The sequence below is a fragment of the Epinephelus fuscoguttatus genome, linkage group LG17 (genome assembly GCF_011397635.1).
Source record: "Epinephelus fuscoguttatus linkage group LG17, E.fuscoguttatus.final_Chr_v1".
Taxonomy (NCBI): Eukaryota; Metazoa; Chordata; class Actinopteri; order Perciformes; family Serranidae; genus Epinephelus; species Epinephelus fuscoguttatus.
The window spans coordinates 28144089-28161367 of NC_064768.1; the positions used below are offsets into that span (position 1 = coordinate 28144089).

At 38.7% G+C, this 17279-nt stretch overlaps 1 protein-coding gene across 3 annotated transcripts; it reads right to left on the bottom strand.

The window, feature by feature from the left end:
- Nucleotides 1-8212: 8212 nt before the first annotated feature.
- On the bottom strand, nt 8213-16813 carry tra2a (transformer 2 alpha homolog). Of its 3 annotated transcripts, none has more exons than XM_049603344.1 (9): nt 16654-16813; nt 15015-15148; nt 14652-14817; nt 13497-13550; nt 12167-12355; nt 10581-10696; nt 10193-10297; nt 10032-10102; nt 8213-9915 (listed from the first exon to the last, which is right to left on the bottom strand). In XM_049603344.1, exons 1-9 carry the CDS (start codon nt 16684-16686, stop codon nt 9905-9907), a joined length of 879 nt encoding a protein of 292 aa, XP_049459301.1. In that variant the 5' UTR covers nt 16687-16813; the 3' UTR covers nt 8213-9904. The 3 variants fall into 3 exon arrangements, with proteins under 3 accessions (XP_049459301.1, XP_049459300.1, XP_049459302.1); XM_049603343.1 differs by having other exon boundaries at nt 8218-9915; nt 10187-10297; nt 16654-16812; XM_049603345.1 differs by having other exon boundaries at nt 8218-9915; nt 10187-10297; nt 15015-15841; nt 16654-16811.
- Between the last annotated feature and the right edge of the window lie 466 nt (nt 16814-17279).

Consider the following 17279-nt stretch of genomic DNA (forward strand, 5'->3'; position numbering starts at 1 on the left):
ATTGCACGGGAATCTGGGGTGGGGACAGCAGAGGGGAGTGGAGAGAAAAAGGAGGGGAAGAGTGGATTGGTGTTGGGAAAAAACCTGGCGAGCTATGTGCGTAAAGGGATTCCGTGAGAACCCAGTGTATCTTTACTAGAATCACATTCGTGTGCCTTTCTCTGCAAAGCCCCGATTCTCATTGGTCAGCTGAGGAATAGTAAAACGACAGTGCGCTCACGCACGCCCATAGCAGGGAGACGCTGATATTGCGGGGGCTTGTGCGCACGGCTGTGCTAAGTGCGCTGTACTGATGACACAGGAGGATGAAAAGGGGGTGGGGCCATTCATAAATGATGTTGCTCCATATTGTTAAATTGCATACTGGACACATTTAATTTTAAGAAACTTGACTAGGGAGGGCCCTGCGCCACTCCTCGGGCCTCCGCGCAATATGGGAATGACACGTACTACTATTCTCATGACGGCATCCATCTTCTCCAACTAGAGTGGAGCCATGCCCTCCATGATCCACAACCCAAAGTCCAACTGCAGGCCCGTTTTGCTCGTGGTCACACACAATGATATGGAGGGGGGGGTGTCTTTTGGCGAGATGAGAGCTTCCACGCCACTCATTTTGTCCAACTTTGAGACGGTTTGGCACGACGAGGAGGCGTTGGCCATGTGGACCGAATGCACATGGCGAATCCTCGCTGCTATACCTCCGGCATGGATCTGCATTCACAGAGGGAGGGAGGGGCTTCCTACACTAAAGTGCCCCTAGCGTCCTATGTAATGCACAGTCCAGTTCAATCACGTGTGGAATCCATGTCTAAAATATTACACAACTGTCAATAGGATTTTTTGTAAATCATAGGCGAAGGCCGATAGTTGACGAGGGGGTCACCCTGTATGAAAATGGCCGTATGCAGACAAGCGGGTTGCTGAATCTATACCTGTTGATGGCATAAAGGTCAATATACTGTCAGAGCAGAACTAGTTAAAGGTTTTCAACACCAGGGACCCCAAAATGTAAATTTACACACAGTTATTAATAGATCACCTGACAATGGATTTGTAAAAAAACAAAAGTAAGGGTTAAAAAGATCTATCTATCTATCTATCTATCTATCTAGCTATCCTCGGCTGTCAGTTTATTAGGTGCACAAATCCAAACCCAGTTCAGTCTAATAACAGTCCAGCAGTAAATTCTATTCTCATGAAGGTCATAATATTCAGAGTAAGAGAGGTTTGGAGGCTGTATTTTGCAGTGCTGATGAACTGTGTTGTGTGATCCTGAGTGGGCTTCTTATATTAGTCGGGGGTGGACAAAATACCAGAAACACTTCTCAGTATAACATGGTATGATTCAATGGCACTACAACTGTAGCGACCAAGGAGCAACCCCAGTAACCAGAGACAACGTTGACCTTGTACGTTTCCACAAACTTTGGATAGGTTATATTTGTGCCTTGTAGCGAATATGTAGAAACTTTGTGTTTAAATTTTCAATATTATATTGTGACAACACTGTGGTTAGTGTGTGGTTAGGTTTAAGCACAAAAACCATTTGGTTAGGGTTAGGAGAACATCATGTTTTGGATTAAATGACCCAGTTTTATAGCAACTAACATGGTTGAAAAAGTTGCAATATGTAGGTAAAAAGAAACCTGTTGTGTCATAACAAACAGCTGATGTTGCTGTGAAAAAATATGCGGTTTTGTAGCAACAAACATGGCTGATAATGTCCTGAGGTGCGGTTTAAAAATTACACACTTTTTCCAGAAAACATTCCCAAAAAAGTCCCAATGCGTCATTAAAAAAACTTGGTCTTGTCATGACAAACATCATTCAGTCATGTCATTGAAAATACCAAGTTTTGTTGCAACACACATGGCTGAAAATATTCTGACATGTTGTTCAAAAATACATGGTTTTGTCACAACAATCACAGCTAAAAATGTTTCAAGGTGTCGTTAAAAATAATCCGGTTTTGTCGTAACAAACATGGCTGAAAATGTGTCGATGTGTCTTCAAAAAAATTTGCTTTTGTCGCAACATACTCGGCTGTAAATGTCCCAACATGTCACTAAAAAATGTTTTTCTCGCAGCAAACGCAGCTGAAAATGTTGCAACGTGTCGTTAAAAAGTATTTGCTTTTGTCGTAACAAACATGGCTGAAAATGTGTCGACGTGTCTTCAAAAAAACTTGCTTTTGTTGCAACAAACACAGCTGAAAATGTCCCAACATGTCGTTAAAATAATATCTGCTTTTGTCGTAACAAACATGCCTGAAAATGTGTCGTTGATGTGTCGTTCAAAAAATACTCGTGTTTGTTGTGACAAACATGGCTGAATATGTCCCAACATGTCGTTAAAAACACCCAATGTATCACAACAAATATGGCTGAAATTGTCCCGACATATCGTTAAAAAATATCTGCTTTTGTCATAACAAACATGGCTTAACATATGTCGATGTGTCTTTAAAAAAATACTGCTTTTGTTGCAACAAACTTGGCTGAAAATGTCCCAACATGTCATTAAGAAATGGTTTTCTCGCAGCAAACACAGCTGGAAATGTTGCAACATGTTGTTAAAAAATATCTGCTTTCGTTGTAACAAACATGGCTGAAAATGTCCTGATGTGTCGTTAAAAAATACCCGTTGTATCACAACAAACATGGCCGAAATTGTCCCAACATGTCACCAAAAAATGGTTTTCTCGCAACAAACACAGCTGAAGATGTCCCAACATGTCGTTAAAAAATACCTGATGTATCAGGACAAACTCGGCTGAAAATGTCCCGACATGTCACTAAAAAATGGTTTTCTTGCAACAAACTCGGCTGAAAATGTCCCGACATGTCGTTAAAAAACACTCGATGTATCATGACAGACTCGGCTGAAAATGTCCCGACATGTCGTTAAAAAATACCCGATGTATCACAACAAACATGGCTGAAATTGCCCCAAAGTGTCACTAAAATAATGGTTTTGTTGCAACAAACATGGATATGTCCTGATGTTTTGTTAAAAGTACTCGCTTTTGTTGTTTGTCGGTTTCAGTGGTCTGCTACTGTCTGTTGCTTGGCACCTGTGTCCCCCAGGTGTCACACCACCCACTATCCCCTCCTCCTCCGCCTGTTGGGAAACCCAGCTCAAATAATGTAATGTAATCTGAACTACACACCTTGTTTTAAGGATTGAATTGGTCCCACGACTGTTACAGCCTCGTATGAGTTAATGCTAGCCAAACTGATTTGTAGATTTGGAGTTGAGTGTCACCACAAATGGGTGTTAGCTTCCTGAGATTCACTAATAGGAAGCCTTAAAAGTATGTCATGTGGGGTGCTGTGTGAGTTTGGGGGGACGCAACTGTTTGCTTCCACTTTTTGTTTCCTGTTTGTGTACTGTGTCACCTGCAGACTACCATGTGAAAGTTTTTGTATTATAATGTTACAGGATGTTTCAAAGAATAAAAAGTTTAAATGATGCAAAATGTCACTGTAGAAATGTTGATATGATGCATGTAAAACCTTCAAATGTAGCATATCCATGGTTTGCATAAACACACATTGCCAGTTTTTTATTCTTGCAACTGCAAGACGACGATTAATTTGAATCAACAATTCTCCAAACAAAAAGTGAACTTTATAAAGTTCACAAATGCATAAAGTTTATTATACTGCCTCAGTGTTAGCCTATATTTGTGTCGCATTAACTGCCTGCCGATTGTGTGTATTTATACTTAGCATATCCATAATATAAAAGTTCAAGGTTAATCCCAGCATCTTCAGAAGGAAGGTTTATGCAACATAATTGTTTAAATGTTCTCAATTCACAGCATTTGCGACAGTATAATTTCAGATATGAGAATAAGACATTTTTTTCTGGATCATGTGTGGGCATGGAAACACAGCAGCATAATTGAATTCTCTCATTGTTATGTGTTATGATATAACAGTTATTTGTGCTGAAATTAAAACTAAGTGTGAATTGCAGCCTTAAAATAATCACGTAATCAACAATGTATAATATGAAAAGCTACATAATAGTATTCATTTTCCTGTAAATGTGTGTGCCTTACTGCAACCTACATGTCATTACCAAAGTGATTTAGCCTTTGAACAGCTAGATTTTTGAAAACTTGGTCAAACTGTGTATTTCATATGGAAAAAAAGAAGATGTTAAAGTAAGATTAGGTGGGTGTAACCTCCACTGCAGCCCTGCAATTGCCCTGAGCCATGCTTGGAGCTGAAATGATAGTACTGTGTCCCTGCAGTGTTGGTTAATGAATAGGCCTAGGTGTGCATGCTCATGTAAAGCAGGCTACAAAGGGAGTGTTGGTTTAGTGGGCCCTTCAGCCACTAGCTCAGACTGGGGCCATGGCTGTCTCAGTGGGTTTACTCCTCTGCTGCTGAACAAACACACGAAGCGCTCTGATTGGCTCGGGAGGCTGTCCAATCACAGGGCTGCAGCCCCGCTCCGTACTACTGCTGCTGGCTCGGCCTCAACGCGCTCATTCATTGGCTCCCCGGCTCGACCATTCTATATGAATCAGCGCGCCAATTATGCATTTCTCCCCATGTTTCCTCTGCTGGGCTTTTGTCACAAGCCATAAAGATGTAACGAAACACGAGCCAGCGGACAAATCCGCGGCACTTTTTGTAACTCTTCTCAACTTTTCAGGAAGTTTACACCGCATTTACATTTATGGGTCACTCCTATAATAGGTGCAGTGGAAAAAGAATAAAAAATACCAGTTAAATGCAACTTTAAACACACTTTCTGCTCATTTCTAATAGTTCTATAATTTGTTTCAAGCTTTAACTGAGGAAAAGTTTCTTAATAACTTCTAACTCAGTTTTAAATGCACATATTCCTTCTATATCGACCAATATAAGGGATTTATGAAACCTGGGCGCTTTCCGTCGGCCTAGTTAGGCGCTTATAATTTTTTACAACCTAGTTTATTTGTCTTCAAGGATCTCTAGTGCAAATGAAATAACGAAACGCACCGCAGGAGCTCAATCTGCAATGTGCTGGACAGCACCTTCTACATGGTATATTTGTATAGAGACAGCAAGTCATGTGAGTGCTCGCCTGACTGTGTCGGTTTAAATGAACTGATGCATGGCTGCAGCCTGTCCGTGTGAGTGTGTGTGTGTGACCGTGTGTGTGTGTGGCTGCAGGCTCTGCAGGAGTAGTGAATGTATCGCTGAGGAATGTACAGAAAGTCTCCCCGCCCCCAGTCTCAGGACTCCTCGCAATGGTCAAATTCCATAGGGGCAAACTGACATAAAGTTTCAGACTAGACTGCATCCTATGTGGGAAGATTTCTGCGGTTAATGTCAGTGTAGGAAAAGAAAAGAACTGACAAAATCGATCTGGTTAAACATAGTCTGGGATATTTCTAGAGAGAAAGAGAAGGGGAGAGGAGAGGGAGGTAGATTGTTTAAGTAAAACGCAGTTTATAGCCCAACTTTGAGCTACTGGCCTCACTCCAAGATATAGATACTCTGCGTCGCCAAGCGCAAGGCTCTTTTAAAACCCCTTTAGGCAACTCTCAACCAAGGGATTCTGGTTTCCGGTGAGATTGCTTTATTTTGTATTTATTAGCAGGCGATTCTAATATTTGACTATGTTTTCTTTCCACTTGACTTGTAAGCATTAAATCCACTGACTGACCGCTGCGGACAGAGTCAGGGAACACAGTGGTGAACGCCATGTTGAGGAGAATCCAGAGCCTTTTACAGTAACATTAACTAATGGAAACAATGTCCTTATCGGTGTTAACGCATGGCTTTTTTTAAGTTGCGGGCACATGCTTTCTATTTACATCAAGAGCTTTCATGCAGGCTCCAAAACATTAAAAAATGGATGTGTTTTCTCCATAGATTCTCCTGTGTGATGACACCCTACATCTCATTAGAAAATGGCGGTTTGTGCCCTCTCAAAACACATGCCAAGGAGGATGTATTTCTGTTTAGCAGCAAATAACGAGTTAATGCACACTGGTGAAATGCTAAAATGGTGCATATATTCAAGATAATACATTTGTTATTTTTTTTAAAGAATAATATAAGAAAGAAAGGGTTGTGTTTTCTCGTTTTCTCGCCACGCACACTTTTTTTGTCCTCAAACGAAAGCCCAATTCTGGAAATTAGTGGGGGAAAGTTGACTTAATCTGGGTCAGGAGGTGCTGAAAAGATTGTTTAAATGTGTGGATATTTTAATAGAAATAATTGATGATTTGTTTTGTTTAAAAAAAAACTAAAAAGCTATAAATAACACCAAAATCACAGCCACCGTCGTACTATCGTTTCGCCTCACAAGTGGAAACAACTGTATATTTTTGAATGAAATATCTGTTTAATTGCAAGTAATTTGAGCCACACATTGCAGTGTGTGAGAGAAATAGCTTGAAATTATTTTGTGTTTTCATTTCTCATAATTTCACCAGAATTCTAGTTTATTTTTTGTAATAAACATCTGTTGATTTTTGTATTTTTATGTTGTGCTCTTGAGATGGTTGCTTTTTTAATGGTTGCTGAGGATTTGTTCAGATTAACACCACATGTTCAGGCTGAACAAAAAGTCTGATGAAAGTGGGTGTTTTCACGCACAGTCACATGAATATTTGCAGACTTGGTCACACATTGCATCTGCACTGTGTGTGTGCATGTTTCTTTGTCTCTCTCATGTGAATATTTTCCCCTCTGGCTGCTGCTGTTTGCTGTTTTCAGCACCTTGATTGATTAGTTACACAATGATTTGGGTTGAGAAAATTGCTCTTGAAACAACTCAAAAGCAGCCAATTTCCTCAATGTCCTGTTTTCTGAAAGAGGAGAGAAACATGATTTGCTGTGCTTCAAGTTTTTACACTTGTAATTTTACATTAGATTACGTTCACTGCAAAATAAAGTGTGTGATTTGTTGAATTTGTAATGGACTACATTGTGTTTTCTCTGATGTGGAAAAGTTCAAGCAAATTGTCCTTTAAAATATAGCTTTAATTTACTGTATGTGAATACTGAATTGACGTAAAAGTGTTTATCCAATCATTTATCAACCTGATGATTTTGGTAATTAATTTCAGCACAGAAATACACATTATTTGCTGTGGATTTAAACAGTTATGGCAGAATAATTCTCTTTTCCGCTGTCTGTAAATTCTCACTTCTTTTAAAATCAGAGAACCACATATCTGCAAAACACTAGTCACAAGTTTCAAACAGTTTTTAAATTAATAATGCGATATTTTATTGTGTGAACACAGACTTGCCTACAGTCAAAGAAAACAATAAAAACACATTCCTGGCACATTAAATAACTGTTTGAGTTGAATTTGGTCATATTTCTGTATGATATAAATAGATAAATCCTCCAGAAAACATCTTCCACTGACTAATATCAAGAACTTTAAATCATCCCAAAGTAAAATGTTAAATCACTCAGGATATCTGCACCATCACAACCTCTGACTGATACGTAAGATAATGTGCTGTTAATGTTTCTTATTTTAAGTGGAGCCTCAGACGTAAACAACTCAGAGGCGAAGGATTTAAGCCTCCACCCCCCACCAGCCATCCTGTGTTCAAACCATGTTGAAAACATGAACATGGCGTTGCCTGTTACTAACCTTTAGACATTGTCCTGTACTTTAGGAGTGCACCCTCCCAGTTTTAGTCTCAGTAATGCATGTTAAAGCCACAGGTTGCCCCTGGTGTGGACCTTTGTTTCTCTGTTATAAAACGTATACCTCTACATGTGATAAAGTTGACAGAGAACAGAAAAGATGGAGGCGGTGTATTTTATGTAGAATCTGAATAGTGTGTGTGTGTCTGGTCTGATTGCTGCAGTGTTTTAGCTCATCTTTTATTTTTTGAATAGTAGGTGCTTCCTCCACCCAAATAGCTGACATCACTTTTAATATTTGACTTTCTGTGAAATAGAAAATAATCTAATTGTGTCTTTCTTTCTGAAAGTTCCTATTAGAAAGATGTCGCTACATGCAGTCCCAGTAAAATGAAATTATGTCCATTCTGGCCCCAACTAGTCGACCTATAAGTAATAGCTCCTGTTGCAAATTCAGTGAGGAAAAAGAAATTCACAACCTCTCATGTAGCTGTAAAATCAAGTGCATTTTCTTCCATCTGCACCTGTTCTCTTTAAAGAAAACTGTCAAGGAGGGGCTGCAGACTTTGAGCTGTTATTGTTTTGGGGGTTTGAATTATTTTATTATACAAACCAATACAGGAAAAATGTATCTGAAGGATCACCAGTGATTAAAATTCACTTGACATAATGTTCCAAGGTGAAAATGAGCACAAATGTAGACAAGACATCCAACCATGGCTTGGAGTGTTGAACCTTTATTGAGAAAGACCTCATACTTTGACCCTTGTAACCTTCTAGCGAGCGTTACCTTGGAACCTTAAGAATTATCTAAGTTGGTGTGAATGAACATAACTCTGAGGGGCCCCTTGTCATGTCAGCAGTGATTATTAACCTGATTTGAATGAGGTGCCTTATTATTGAGGCTAAGGTCTACAGATAAAGAGCCCTCCATTCCTCCAGGTTTACTTTTGTGATTATCCACTTAACTCGCGTCAAGATCTTGTATCTCTTTTAGACAAAAACTGATATGTTGATGCAATCTACAAGGACTTGTTCTGTGCAGGAACACGTGACAGGTAACACTGTGTCATGTAGACCAAACTTGGCAGCATTTAGTCATGTTTTCATAATGCAAAGCATGTAATTGGCTATTTTAGACAAGTATATGTTCTATTAAGCTCATAGTTAAGGTGAGGAACATCACAGTCACAGTAAAGTTACTTAATTTTAGTGTGCCCCATGGGAAGAATTTTGAGGAAAGCACAAGCTGTTTAGTTGTTCGAATATGTACCGAGAACTCAAACATACTGGCACAGAACACTCTGAATAATAGTGTTTTCTTACATGTGAACTTTGTATCTTATGCAATAAAAGCCACTCAGTAAAGGCCTTGTAAAAGTCCTTCTTTGCATGTTTTCAGTAGCGAAACCTGAATGAGAAAAAAAAACTCAAACTTTTGGAGTCTATTGGGGTTTTTCAATAGTGGCTCCAGATCAACAACTTGAAATTTGCGTCAACATTCACTTATCATGTCTTGGTGCTGGTCTTGTTCTGTGAAACTCTCCCAGCTCATTTTCCCACCTCACCCACTCAATTTAAAGCATTAACTCCCACCTATACAACCAAAGCTCAACTTCAATTTCATGCACATTAAGTCAGAAAAACGCATTACAAACTTTAAAGTTTTCATATATTTGTATTTACATACAAAGAAACAATAAAAAAATGTAATAAATGACAATAAAACTCTCTGGAGAAACTCAAACAATGACTTTCTTGACTAAAAATGAATGTGAGCAGAGAGCCGACCACTGATTGCTGGTAACACTCCATTTTACAGCCTGATTTTCCTGCTACTTACCAGTAACTCAGTTAGTGCTAGGTAACATTGGGATTAATCTGTAATCTTTACTGCACATACACTGAGCTGATTCTTAAACATACTTAAAAAAAGGGTGTAAAATTAAGTGTCACCATTATGTAATAAAACCCAGTTTACATTCCCCTTCGACCCTCACTCAACAGGAAAAACAGGTTATCGCTGCTGCAGAAAATGAAGAGGGAAGTAAGGATACAAGTCACAGAATGAAGCAACAGTTGCAGAGTTCTTTGCTCACACTCAACATGGATGCATCAAAACGTCTAAAAATTAAGACATCTATTGCATGTGAACAAGAACTATCTCAAACTTAAGAGTTCTGTTGATATAGACATGCTAATTCAAAATGTTCCCCTCAGAAACACCACGATGAATCGCACACCGTCAATTATTGGAGGGAAGCTGAACGCTGAGAGAAGGAACTTAGTATCGCCCTGCAAAAAGAAAACATGAACATTACTAAAAAAAAAAATCAATCAGCTTTCAACAGACATCAAGGTACACAGACGCAGTTAGGCTTTCTATTGTATGCAATTCTCTTCATACTTACGTGGGCTGTAGGAGCGAGACCGTGAGCGTGACCTGTATCGACTGTAGTAAGGTGATGGAGAACGCCTGCGACTGCAGAGCGACAAGGCAAATTTAATTAATTTACTCCCACGTATAGATGTAACATTAACTGTGGACTCTCAAATTATAACTCACCTGTACCTATAGTCATACTCGTCACATCTGTCATAGCGGTCATAGCCGCGATCATAATATGAGTCTCTCCCCCTCCTGCTGCTGCTGCTGCTGCTGCTTCCGCCACCATTGCTGTTGAAACAAGAACAAGGCCATGACATGCAGGCATCTTATCTCTTGAGAAACACAGCACAGTCTCACAGCTGATATAAATTGTTACAAATCAGGGTGGTGTTTGAGGAGATGATGGACAAGTGAGCTCTGCCACCTCAACATTACACCAACCCGGTTTTTGTTTTACCCCTGATGGCTTAAGTGTACATTTATGTTTCTTCGAGACTTCAACCATGTGATGAATATTCACAAGAGGTACAGGAAACGGATGAGCAACACTTGACAATAGTGTTGGTCTTACTGCGTTGGTCGGCCCATGTAGATTCCTGGTGTGGGGGTATGAGCACGTTTAGTGATGGAATAATCCACTCTGATGCGCCTCCCGTCCAGCTCCATGCCATTGGCTCGCTCCATTGCCTGAAGCACACAGGAGGGAGGAGAAGACAAAGATGTTATCAACTATTGTAGGCTTTTAGGTGCAAATCATTTATTTCACAAAAGCCCACCTACATTACACATCGTAACCCCCTTGCTTCAAGATGCATGACTGCAAAGGGAGGGAATTTGTGGCAATGCAGACACCTAGTGGCGCCTTTATGTAATCACAACTAAATTTTAAAAAAGGTGTTATCTGTAGTGGGGGACCTTTGAACCTGCATGTAGTAATACTATGAAAACAAAGTGCCCAACAATCTGTAGCTGGCCGTATATAAATGAAGAAGTCACAGTTTTTAAGTGAAATAGTAAAACAAGTGGTAAAGGGCAAAAATCTATACTTGGATTAGACTTAAGACTTTATTATACAGCTTTGTTGAATACTTGAGTCTGATAATCTGTAATAAGCAGGATAATGTACAGCCAGTGGGTCATTGTAAAATCAGGTATGACTGAAGTTGTGCATCACCTTGCCAAGGTTATTTTTGCAATGATGACCTGCTCACTGTACGTTATCCCTTGCATGTAGCTTAACATCCATACTCTTCACTCCTGGTTCACAGGCCCTACAGCCATGACACTGAAAGACGGCATTTCTCTGAAAACGTATTTGTATGATTTCATGTGACAAATAATAAATAATAAATCCTATCAGTCATCTCAATCAGGGAATTTTTTTTTACACTTCAGAAAGGGACCGATTATGCTTTTACAAATTTAGTCTTACTTGTAGTGTTACAGTGTCGGATGTTTATATTAAACGTGGCCGATGTTTCAAATAATGACGTAACTGTATGTTTAAGTAATCCTTGTGAACAAAATGTCAGGTTTCAGACTGTTCTGAAACTCCTTTGCAACAGTTCTTTCTTCTCTAGCAACGATATGATGCTATAGGGTGCCATATATTTTATATGATCATCTGTTCTAAAAACAGTAATGCAAGCGTTCACATTACGTAGCCTACACTGGTATGCAAAGCTACAAGCAAACAATGTTGTAAATTCCTCCTTGAATTTAATCATATTCCTGCTTAAGTATTTATTGGAGATTTTCCAAAATCAATTAAGTGCCACTATTCTCTGTTACAGCCATTTCTTGGCTGCAATGCAGAGACATCAAGAGAGGGAAGACCTGGAAACGCAAACCAATCAGAGCAGACTACATTTTGTGGGAAGAGGCTTAAAGGAATAGGTGCAAAACAAAGCCTTCTCAGAGAGAGGGTGAATATAGGTGTTCCAGGAGTATGAAGAAAATCAAGTGTTTTTTGATCATTAAACATGTGAAGCATGTTTAAGTAGAAACCTTTCACACACGCATGACCCTGAAAATGAGTGTAATAGGTCCTATTTAAACACCCAATTAATGCGATTCAGAAAACAACTGATTCCCTGGGACCAGGACTGAAGATCATTATACATCTAACCAGTGAACAAAACCACAAACATCCCATACCTCTTTGGAATCCTCCAGTCTCTCAAAGTAAACAAAGGCAAAGCCACGGGAGCGACCCGTGCGCTGGTCATACACCACATTGACCCCCGCCAAAGGACCGTAGCGCGAAAACACCTCCCTCAGGTCACGCTCTGTGGTGTACAGGCTCAAGCCAAACACCCCCAAACATGTGCTGGGGTCAGGGTTCGCCTGGAAGGTTCAACATAAGGGTTAGAGTTGGTGGTGTGGTTTACCACATCTACCCGTCGCATGATTTGCATACAAAATCCATTTAGTGGACTTAGTATGCAGAACATGCTTCCTCATGCACACAGCAGCATTTTACATGTTTAACGCACTGAACACAGAGACTATAGAGGGCTGTCTCTCCACGTAAGAACAGAAAATACAGCACCAAGGAAATATTATACACACATTTATTTATATAGAACATAAAAAACCCTCCTCATGTGTATATTGGGGGCTTCATCTCTTTTCTTTCATTGTTTTAGGAGATACAACTTCAACTACATTGGATATTTTGTTACGTTATTACTTTTAAAACTAAGGCAGTTATTGAGATTAAGAGTTCAAAATTTAGGATATATTATATACATATATACACATATATATATATATATATATATATACATATACATATATATATATATACATATATATACATACATATATACATATATATATATATATATATATATATATATACATATATATATATATATATATATATATATATATATATATATACCTTCTCAGCAGTACCCACAGTAAATGCTCAGTGGGTAAACTGTGACAGCTTTAATAACCCCTTAAACAGCTTTTTAAAAAAGATGATCCTGTGAGAATTACACACGTCCGAAATCATTTAATTTGCTTTCTGCTTACTTTGAAAATCTTACTTAATTCCTGCTTTTCATTATCACATGGACCTCTTAAAGCAGCAGTGCTGCAAGAAGAGCATTGTTTCATTCAATACTAACTGCCCTTATTCCTAAACATTAGCATTTCCATGTGTAAAACGTAATTTATCAAACATATTTAAAGTTTTAGAATGCATTAACTTAAAAATTATACTTAATATTGTCACGATGAAACCCATACAGCACATTATAACTAAAACACATGTAAACATCATATACACACTGTTTGAAATCATCTACATACTAAAACCATGCAATAAAATGAACACAGTAATTTCAATGATGAAAAAGAATCAAAGTTATATTTGATCTCCGGTAGGTTATATTTATATCTTAATCCCTCATCCAGTACTACACTGGGAGCAGCACCTTTGATCTACACACAAACATATGTCCGAAGGTCCACATACCCTAACATCAGCATCTCCGCCATGACTGTATGCTTCTTTTGTGAAGTCATTGCTCTGTTGATATAATGAAAGGAATGGGGGGTTAATGAAAGGGGTTATTAAAGGTGTGGTTTCCCACAGCATTAACCACAAGTGTAAAAAAAAGGGAAGACAAAAAAATTACACTTCCATACAAGTAAATGAATGTGAAATTCAGTTGCCCTTGACAAGTATATACGTCACCAACAAAATGACTATTTACATATCAAATATTCACATTTGTGTTACCTTGAATTCCTGAAGAAAACGTTTTTTCTCACGTCTATGGTGAATGATGAATCCAAAAATGGCAAACATTGTTAATTAATTTCAGTACACAAGGACCAGGCTTAACAAAACCATATAAATATGTTGCATTGACTAAAAGGACCAAAAGTGAAACTTAGCTGCGCTTTCACTTTCAGTCAATTCGGAAATTGCAATATGTTTTCGGAGCACAAAGCATTACAACTGGATACATGAGACTTGATTATTCGGTACGAGTTGTGTTGACAGTTTGTACACAGATATTTTGATATAGTTTTGATTTAGTTAAAAGTGGTCCCTATCTACTTCAATTATCAACAATGTTTGCCGTTTCTGAATTCTTCATTCCCTGAAGAATGAAAGTTTTCTTTGCAAATTCAAGCTAACACAGCATGAGTATTTGATATGTGAATGTTCAGTTTGTGGGTGAAGTATTCCTTCCAATCATATAATCCTTGTAAAATATGTTTAAAAATTCAACTTGAATCAATGCACAAAACATTTTAAACACATTGTGTTTAACACATTTAAGTCATTTTGCCTACTATAGCCACTGTGACTTGTCAAAGTAAAGATGACAAAGTATTGAAACAATGAGAAACTGAAAACAGAAGTGCGTTTTTGGGAGATTAGCCGAGTGATTGTCAAAGAATGTAACAGCTTTAAATAGAGGTTTGTGTATGTACAATTCCCTTATATGTTTTTACACTTACAGGCACTTCCTTGTCAAAAAAAAAAAAAAATCTGAATGTGTTCAAAATGTCAGTATTAACACCCTACAAATGTGTGTAAGCATACACAAAGTATCCTCTGGTTCTCTTTCAACGGCCTACTGTACTTTGCCCTATCTTCAGATCTCATCAAACTCACCCTGCTGCCAGTGTGACGGCGCCTGTTCGACATAGGGGAAGTGCTCTGGCTCCTCTTGCGGCGGTACTCTGGACTGTAGGAACGAGAGCGGGACTTCCTCCGGCGGGAGTAGGACCGAGAGCGTGAGCGGCTATAACGGCGGTTAGAGTGCCGCCTAGAACGAGACCTGAAAAGAATTGGGCAGAGGAGGATTGGCATTAATTTAATGGCACACAAGGCTTGACAATGTTATGGAATTTAATCACTGATAGAAAAGGAAAGGAAAAGTTAAAGCACCCTGGAACTGACTGACATATTTCAGCCTCCTATGAGCATTTTTTTTGTTTGTAAAATGACGTGATCATTAAATGACAAAAACCATACCTAGATTTTGACCGAGAGTGGGATCTGGACTCAGAGCGTTTGGAGGCCCGGGCTGGGCTCGGGGAGCCGGACCTGCTCTCCGACTTAACCCGAGCTGGACTCCCACGATCCGATTTAGATGGGGAGCGTGACCCCTGTTGCCACAGCAGCATGTTAACAACATTCTCATGGACAAATACATGTATTGCTACACACAACAAAACTATCAAGCCTAGTAGTAAGATGTGGTAGAGTATGTTGGACACATACAGTACACCTGTCTAAAATGTACAGCTTAAGTACTGTGGAGGAAAGGGTTAGTAATCTTATCATTCCAGTAGATAAATGTTTGTTTACAATGTGGCCTATTAATAAACATATATATACATATATCAAATATACATGACAGGCCTATATCCAAGTCCACCTGGGTCATCAAGGGAAAAGTAAAACATGCATTTTCATGTTACAGTATGAGAGCATAGTAAAGAAAAGACATTTGTGACACAAACAGTATATTTACTTAACCTAGGGACACATTCATTCTTCCAGATTCTTTACACGCTACTCCCTTCTCTCAGGTTTTCTATCCTTCTTCATTCTTCTTTTTTCAGTTTTCTCATTTTCTGATTCCAGGTCTGTTTTCCTCTCTTCACCCAAATTGACACCAGTTTCATTTTAGCCATTACACTGCAAGCGCTTCTATCTGACACCATTCTTCCGTCACACTTCCTCCCTTTCCACTTCTATGTTCTGCTCTGTACATGTTTTCATTAGCCTTCTTTTATCTTGAAAATTTTCTTCATCATTCTTGGATAAAACTCTTCAAATCCTTCACGATCAATAACCTTAATGAAAAAAGAACATTCAATAAAATTAAGATCATAGGTTTAAGAGAAGGAGAATATTTTAAATGAAATGAAAAAGGAACACTGAATGCAGTACAATTACATTGATGCCACATTACGTTTTATAATTCAGAAATTATTAAAATTAGCAAAGTTACAACAGTTTAAGCTTCATTGTTACAAGTGAAGAGCTTAGATACATGTTGTAGCAATGTTTGAGCCTGAAAGCAGGAAAGGAAGAGATGCTTGGGACTAAAGTTACTTTTGATATAACGTAAATCTAGATCAGGAAATACAAACACCCAGGCTGCCAAGGTGCAAGAATGACTGAAGCAGTAATATCCGCACAAAAGGACGATATACAAGCGTCCTGGATAGCTTGTATTTCATTTAATTTGCAAATGAGTCAGGTGCAATACAATTAACCGACAAAAATAGGGGACATGTGTAAATACTAAGGTCTAACCAGGGTGATTCTTTAGCTAACAATAATTAGCATGCTAGTTAGCTACCGTTGTAGGAGGCTGGCTGGAGCAGTTGGGCACCGTTCGTGTAAAATTAACGGTACTTTCGAGGACATTGTTGATTTAATACAAAACCAGAACACTTTCCGCCTCTAACGTAACGTTAGCCAACAAAGCATGTAACGCCAAAGCCAAGGGTGAGCTATTAATTTAGCGTTGGCACAAAGTTAGCTAATATATTAGCTACATTAGTGGTCAATTCACCTACAGTGTTCTTAACCGACAGACACACGGAAGAAAAAAAGGAAGAAAGAGATTTATTTAATATCTTTCGATGTAACTACTTACCCGTCCATAGTTTCCATCCTCAATATCACTCATTGTTCAGTATAGCTAATACAACCGAGTATTTTGGTGGAAACAAACAGCACTGAGGGTTTTACGCAATGTTTAATTCTGCCCGGTTATTAGCTAGAAGATGGCGCGCGTGAAGTGGGTGGTATGTTTATGTGCTGCAGAATCCTACGTCACGTCCGGTGTGGTCTCCCACAAAGTTAGTGTACTTGAACGTCTCATTGAAAACTTCTCAATGGTCCCTGATGATCAGCTGTGGAAGCAGAGATACAGCATCAAAAATCACCTGCATTTAAAATTTTAACAAGTAAAACTGTGCATTGTAAAGAACAGCCCATTTTAATGTTAAATGAGGCTTGTACTTTATATGTTACTGAAAGAATATTAATGAAACATTAAGTCAGTATGCAGTATTTACATATTGAATTAGGTTGAAATGGAGCTGGTCAAAACCAAGCTATACTGTTGTAAAGCTAATCTGTAATAATAAATCATATTGTATGAGATGATTGTTTTCTTATATGTAAAAACCTTATCTGCAAAGCAGTGGTGCCCCAAGAAATCTTTCACAGGGGTGGCAGATGGGGCCACTAAAGTTTTGGGGTTACTTTGCTAGTTGT